The 8,055-nt window shown below is 30.1% G+C and overlaps 1 protein-coding gene across 1 annotated transcript; it reads left to right on the top strand.

Annotated features, from left to right (window-relative positions):
• Positions 1 to 5,463: 5,463 nt before the first annotated feature.
• Positions 5,464 to 7,789, top strand: LOC133309050 (beta-amyrin 28-monooxygenase-like). The gene is made up of 3 exons (XM_061509788.1): positions 5,464 to 6,403; positions 7,205 to 7,392; positions 7,496 to 7,789. The coding sequence occupies exons 1-3, from the start codon at positions 5,464 to 5,466 to the stop codon at positions 7,787 to 7,789; spliced, it is 1,422 nt and encodes a 473-aa protein (XP_061365772.1).
• Positions 7,790 to 8,055: the final 266 nt, after the last annotated feature.

Genomic DNA, 8,055 nt, shown 5'->3' with positions numbered 1-8,055 from the left:
CTCTAGCCCCAAAAACGGCACAACCTTAACCTATTGTTATCGAACTCAACACAGACTTAGAGGTAGAGGCTGAGCAACACTACAGCGCACCACCTTCCACCGTGAACCACCGAGCCACAAGCCGCTCAAAATAAAAATATCTATATCATCAAGTTTAACCCAATTACACTCATGATCAAGGTAAGGTAAAATGTTACAAAATAAATTTTGTATATGAAACATGTAAATGACGTTAGTTTCTTTTAATAATTCAATTTAAGATATGAATAAACTCATTAATTGCATTTTCCGTTAAAAAAATTAAAATATATCTAAATAATTTAATATCTCAACTCAATTAATGTAGATTTTCCGGTTAAACTGTAATCATATTTGGACTCATTTGTTATCCAAAAAAATATATATATATTTGGACTCATTTATTATTATTATTATTATTATTATTATTATTTGGCTTATTAACATATCATTTTTTTATTATAAAAATATATGTTTACCTGCTGGTCCCACCATTTATATCCGTTCCCTTTCATTTTTATTTTTCTTTCCTTTTCATACTTTTCCCTTTGATTCGGTGCGCGCATATCCTTTAGCTGACCAATTGAACAATGTTAACTGATATCTCACAAAATTTAGCTCACGTAATTAAGAGAATTATTTAATTCATCAAAATATAAAAACAGAGAAAAACACTAACACAATACCTTTTGATTTCAGAAATTAGAATTATTTATTCCTTGTATTTAGTTGTGTTCTTATTCAGCGAGACTCAACTCAACTTTAAAGCACAAACTAGTAATATGTATACTATAATTGTACGAATATATTTAAATGTATGTAAAATATAAATTAAAAAATAATATTTGAAATTATACAGTTGACATGTATAATTAATAAAAAATTAAATTTAAAATTTATATGAAGAAAAATTAATGATATATATATATATATATATATATATATATATATATATATATATATATATATATATATATATATATATCATTCTTTAAGGAAAAATATACTAAAATTTTTAGTCATTTGAAAAACCAAAAACTCTAATTAAATATATAAGAATGAAATGTAGGCTTTTTCACCTTTTTGCCCCGTATTAATTAATTAATAATCATTTTGCCCCTGATTCGAAATTATCTACCAATCTGCCCCTCTTTAATCGACTACCTTGCATTTTTAATCGACTAAATGGCCAAAACAGGCAAAAATGGCTGTTGGGAGATTTAGTCGACTAAATCTCCCTATTTAGTCGACTAAATCTCCAACAGACAACAAAGGAAAACAAGTCGGTATGATTTTTTAATCGATTAAGTAGGGAGATTTAGTCGACTAAATCTCCCAACAACCATTTAGTCGATTAAAAATGCAAGGTAGTCGATTAAAGAGGGGCAGATTGATAGATAGTTTCGAATCAGGGACAAAATGGTTATTAATTAATTAATGAGGGGTAAAATGGTCAAATAGCCGTGAAATGTAACTCTCATTAAACATACAAATGTCAAGGTAAAGATAATATATGTTATTAATATTTCTCCAAAGAGAATGAAATTCCAATTAATTAATGCCAACACTAATGTCTATTTTAATATGTCGTTCCCGTCTACGTACGTAATCGTTATGCAAAGCTATGTGATTGGTATAGCAGGATAATAAATAATCATATTGAAGGACCACAACAAATAGCATGTGAAAATGACAATGGAGATATACAAACAATAAAAAAGACAAGACACAACATTAATTAATAATGCAATGACAATATACACTAAAAGAGATACCGAAAGCAAAATAATAATTGGTTTAGTCATGGGCGAATTGAGTCGGGTTAGCAAGTGCTTTCGCCCCTAGGCTCAGATTTTAAAAATTATATTTAAATATCAAATAGTTGAAATTTAAACTTTTAATTTTCACAAAGATTTTATCCCTTTACAAAATTTTTTGAGTCAGCCACTCATTTTAAGATTAATTTAAATTCATATGTCACACACACAAAGAGTAAACTTACACTCTTTTTTTTCTTTTTCTTTTTGGTGTAGTTTGTTTTTATACTATTACACTATTGTGATACACTTGGCTTTGATTAAAAATGAGTGTGGTCCTATTTACCAAAAAAAAATTAAAAATGAGTGTGGTCCTTGTGATTTTTTTTAATAGGCAAGACTATTAATGATCTAATCACGATAAGGAATTTATTTTTTAGCCTAAATTCTTATTTTCATCGTTAAAAAAATACAAACATTGTTATTATCTACTCGCCACGTCATTGAGGATAACTAAAGAACTAAACAATAAGGTATTTTAAATTATAGAAATATTAAATCAACCAAAATTAATAAAATTTCTTAAGTTTAAAGTAATGATACTAAGATTATTTTCCTATTAAAACAAAGGAAAATTATAAATTGAAAATATCTATGATTGGCTTAGTATTTTAAGCCATATTATTCAATTTACATAAATTATAATCCTAGGTTAGTTTTTTTTAAGCTAAATTGGCTTAGTATTTTAAGCCATATTATTCAATTTATATCGATGATCGACTCAGTTGCGATGTTGAGTTAATAAATTATTGATTTAATCAGTAGATCATTAGTTGAATTGTTTGAACAAAATTTATATAATAAATATAAAAATTAAAATAATTATATCACATATATACATGATTTAGTGGTTAAACCTACTTTTCTTGATATTAGGTCACATAGTTTTAATTCATAGAATTAATTTTTTTTTAAATTTCAAAATTTGGTTCAAAATTCCATGGTAATTTAATAGCGGTTAAAGGCAAAAAAATTAATTTATTGTTTTTTTAATAAACATTTACGAAAATGTAGTCGTTTTGAAATTAATTACGAAAATATAGCAGTCAAACACGCCCACATGGGACGTGTTCCAATAAAGACAAACACGCCCATGTGGGGCGTGACCTAAGCGTGAGTCACGCTCACATGGGGCGTGACCAAGTTGGAGAAAGACACGCCCCATCTGGGCGTGACCGAGGAGACAGACACGCCCAATCTGGGCATGACTGAGGAGAGAGACACGCCCCATCTGGGCGTGTTTCACCAGGTGCTGTCACGTGTCACAAAAGTCAATAATTTGACCATAAAACTTTAGAAGTCCATAACTTTTGACTCGGGTATCCGAATTAGGTAATTTTTTTTTGATTCCACATAACTTTTCGAGATCTACGTAATGACACATCATTTGGCATATTTTGTCTCTCAAAAAAAAAATTAAATTTACAATAATACCATAATTATTAAAAATGATACCATAATTATTAAAAATGACACGACTTTGTTACCTTATAATTAATACTAAAAATAATCTAACATTTTTATAATCATGAACAAAAACTTAAAAATCAAAATAAAACGAAAAGCACTCACTTAACTTTTTAATATAAATTATTCGATATTCTGTCACCGATAGATGTTAACCGAATAAAATTATAAATTTCATAAAATTCTTCATTCAAATTTTTAATATATATCTCAATAACATACATAATTAACCTTATCATAACTTACCATAATCATAAGGATCTTTATTATGAATGTTTCTAATCATAACAGTAGTTTTCTGCTTATTAATTTGAGTTTAAACGTTCTTATGATATTATTATTATAAATTCAATTTTTTTTGTGAGACAAAATATGCCAAATAAAGTGTCATTACGTAGATCTCGAAAATTTATGTGGAATCAAATTTTTTTTACCTATTTCGGATACCCGAGTCAAAAGTTATGGACTTCCAAAGTTTTACGGTCAAACTGTTGACTTTTGTGACACGTGGCAGCACCTGGTGAAACACGCCCAGATGGAGCGTGTCTCTCTCCTCGGTCACACCCAGATTGAGCGTGTCTCTCTCCAACCGGTCACGCCCCTATGGAGCGTGTTTCACTGCTATATTTTCGTAATTAATTTCAAAACGACTAATTATTTATAATTTTTTATTAAAAAAATAATAAATTAATTTTTTTTGCGAGCGGTTAAAACCGTTAGACCTGCTGGTCCGATCCGATTAGGCTCTAATAACATTATTTTTTGGGAAAAAAATTTTAAGGTTATAAATTGGGGAGTTCTATGTTACTCTTACTCCCAAGGAAAATTTCTCTCGTTAAGTGATAAGATATGTGAAAGGGAAAAATTAATGTGATAAATTTTTTCTTACATACCTTTTGATAATTGTGCCATCTTTTTTTTTTTAGGTAGTGGAACTCACAAGTTTATTTCTATGTCATGAGATAACTTATCTCCTTTAACATAGTTAAATCATTTGGTTAATACATTATTTTCTATAAATAATTAAATCAATTGAGTAAATAATTAAACCAGTTTGATATTTAATAAAAAGATATATGTATCCTAGATGGGGCTAAGATTGTGCAACTAGGCTCAGAGCTGCATTTGCGGCTTGTTGAGAATTCATTACTGTGTAAACAGTATAGAGCAATAATGCTAATGGTGAATTACTCAATTCGTAAAATTGAATAGATTTAAAACATGTTTTCTTCTTAAAATGTAACAATCTATTATTACATTTTTTTAACTTTTTGATAAAGGAAAATACAATATAACAACAACTAAGCCTAATCACATTATATAAAATTGATTTCATTTTATTTTTTAAAAATGATTACTTTGATCTGGGACGTTTGGTATGAGAGATATATTTTATTTTACCGAGAGAAGAAGACTGTTAGGAATGTGGTAAGAATTTTTTTATTCCGGAAAAGTTACAAAAAAATGTTTGGTTGGCCAAAATTTTGCCAAGAAAGTTGAGTTAATTTTACTAATGTTATGTTTGGTTGATGATAAAATATTGATAGGAATATGAATGAAAATTATCAAAATACCCTTAATTTTTTGAATATGCGAAGTGAATCAAATGTTATTTTTTGAGAATCCAACATCAAGGAAAAAAAATACCAAAGATTAAGTGGGAAAAAAATTAACCTTTGTGTAGTTCAAAAGAAAAATATGGGATAAAAAAATTTGCTGACATTTTATTTACTTTTTGAATATGCGAAGTGAATCAAATGTTATTTTTTGAGAATCCAACATCAAGGAAAAAAAATACCAAAGATTAAGTGGGAAAAAAATTAACCTTTGTGTAGTTCAAAAGAAAAATATGGGATAAAAAAATTTGCTGACATTTTATTTACTTTTTCACTGTTCCATACACCCCCCCCCCCCCCCCAATACTCGTACCAAACACCCGCATCATTGAAGTTTGTAAAAAAAAAATCAAATCTACGCATGAAGCTTTGTTTTATGCAAAAAAGTAGAGTACGGTCAGATAATAAAAAATAACAAGAAAAATCTAGAAAGAAATCATATGATTTCAGCTAGAGAGAGAGAGAGATGCAGAGTGGCATAGTGACCTATATAAAAAGTAGTTCAACACTACCATTTGTCATGCTAAGAACTTCTGTAGTTTAAAATGGATTTTTTCTTGCAATCCTTATTACTAATTTTCATAACCTTGATTGCATCTATCTATGTTTTCCAGCAAAGAAAACCAGGTGGCTCTAAAAACTTGCCTCCAGGTAGTTTTGGGTGGCCTCTAGTGGGTGAAACCTACCAAATTTTGTTCAAAAAGATTGAACATTTCCTTCAAAAGAGGGAAAAAAAGTACTCCTCAGAGATCTTCAAGACAAATTTACTAGGAGAGCCAACAGTTGTTCTTTGTGGTCCTGGTGCAAACAAATTTGTCTCCATGAATGAGCCTAAGCTTATCAAAGTTTGGTACTTGAAAACTCAGCGCAGGTTCTTCAATCTTCCTGATCAGAAACATGCAGCTATGCCAAAACAAGCAGCAGTAGCTGCAGCTCCAGTGAAGATCTTGGGGTTTCTGAAACCTGAAGGACTAGTTAGGTACATGGGGAACAACATTGAGTCCATCATAAACCAACACTTCTTGACACATTGGGAAGGAAAAACAGAACTTAAGGTGTACCCTTTGGTGAAAGCCTTTTCCCTTACACTGGTCTATCAATTCTTCTTAGGCATTGATGAACCCCATCATATACCAAAATTTGCTAGCAAGTTTGACAGCTTGTATTCTGGACTTTATTCTGTTCCTGTCTCTCTCCCAGGCTCTACATATAGTAGGGCACTGAAGGCTGCAGATGCAATTCGGAAAGATATCCAGTTTCTGATCAAAGAGAAGATTGATGCTTTTTCCAAGGGGCAAGTTATGGATGACCTACTAGCACACATAGTTGGTGCAGAGCAGGGTGGAAAATATGTGCCAAAAATTGAAATAAGCAACATCATGATGGGATTGATGAATTCCAGCTACACACCAATAGCAATTACACTGGCTTTCATGATCAAACATATTGGACAGAGGCCTGATATCTACCAAAAAATTGTATCCGGTAATGTAATATAGCAATTATAATATATATATATATATATATATATATATATATATATATATATATATATATATATAGTGTTCGGATCATTTTACACCAGTATAAGTTACACTCTTAATCTTGTTCGTTGATCCTATTTATATCTAATGGTTCTTATTTTTTAGATATTTGAATCGTTAGATACAAACAAATCAATGATCAAAATGTGGTGTAAGATTTTTTATTTTTATACCGGTGTAAGAATATCTTACCCTATATATATATATATATGGGGTAGGTTATATTTACAAACTTTTTTGTTTACAAACTCTTACAAACTACACTATGTTCTTCCCGGAGAACATAGTGTAATTTATAAAAAAAATTCAAAAAAATTTGTAAATAGATCCTTCCCCTATATATATATATATATATAGAAGAGGTTATACTTATAACTCTTTTTTCCTTATAATCTCTTATAGTTACATGTATTATCGTTGGATCAAAATTAAATTAACAGTTACAATATGATATCAAGTGAGAGCTATTGATTTCATTTTGATCCAACAATAATAAAGATGGTTGTAAGAGGTAGTAGTAGAAAAGAAGTTATAAATATAATCTCCTTTAAAAGTAGTGTGTGATAAAAACATTATTTTGGTTTTAAGCCACGAGATTTCACTTTGTGTTTCTGCCTCTCTCTTTTGGGACCCAAAATGCAACTTTATAACCAAATTAGAAATGGCTAACATGCTTCATAACCAAAATATAAGGGCAGTGACAAAATATATATTATATTCTGCTTCCTTTTATTTGAATCAGAACATGCTGATATTACAAAATCAAAAGGATCTGGTACTGCTCTAGATTGGGACAGCATACAGAAATTGAAATACACATGGGCTGTTGCACAGGAGACCATGAGACTCTACCCAACTGCACCAGGAGCATTCAGAGAGGCTGTATCAGATTTAACCTATGAAGGTTTTACTGTTCCAAAGGGATGGAAGGTACCTCGATCTCATGATAGATTATTAGGAAATTTATATACATGTAAATTAGCTTGTAAATTAAATTTGTTACTAACTTTTTGGTCAATTTATACTTTGACAGATTTTTTGGGCAATTAGTGGAACAAACAAGAATCCCAAGTACTTTCATGAACCTGAAAGTTTTGATCCCTCAAGGTTTGAAAGTAATGTTCCTGCTCCATACACTTACATACCCTTTGGAGCTGGACCTAGATCTTGCCCTGGAAAGGACTACACAAGATTTGTGATTATCACTTTCATTCACAATCTTATAACCAAGTTCAAGTGGGAAGTTATGCTTCCTGATGAAAAAGTATCTGGTGCTTTGGTACCTCTCCCAGCAGAGGGAATTCCTATCCGTCTTCATCACTTCTAAGTCTTCATGAGTGCTTATACTGTGAAAATGAAGTGTAAAAATTCTAATAAGAAATCTTCGGGTTCATAGTTTATCTATCAGCATATATAGATTATATAAATATATGTTCATTATAGTCATAATAAAAGTGGTAGTACAATTTCAATATGTAATTGAGGTAATAGAATGAGAATATTATCTTCCTTGTACGTTAATGTATTCTTGTCATTTTCTAGAGGGAGGGGACCAAAAAAAAGATAATGTTAAGTATCTATTAGCACTTAACA

Source organism: Gastrolobium bilobum, unplaced genomic scaffold (assembly GCF_033153095.1).
Source record: "Gastrolobium bilobum isolate Gb01-03AN ecotype WA unplaced genomic scaffold, APGP_CSIRO_Gbil_v1 utg8041, whole genome shotgun sequence".
Lineage (NCBI taxonomy): Eukaryota > Viridiplantae > Streptophyta > Magnoliopsida > Fabales > Fabaceae > Gastrolobium > Gastrolobium bilobum.
This window is presented reverse-complemented; position numbering and strand designations above follow the sequence as displayed.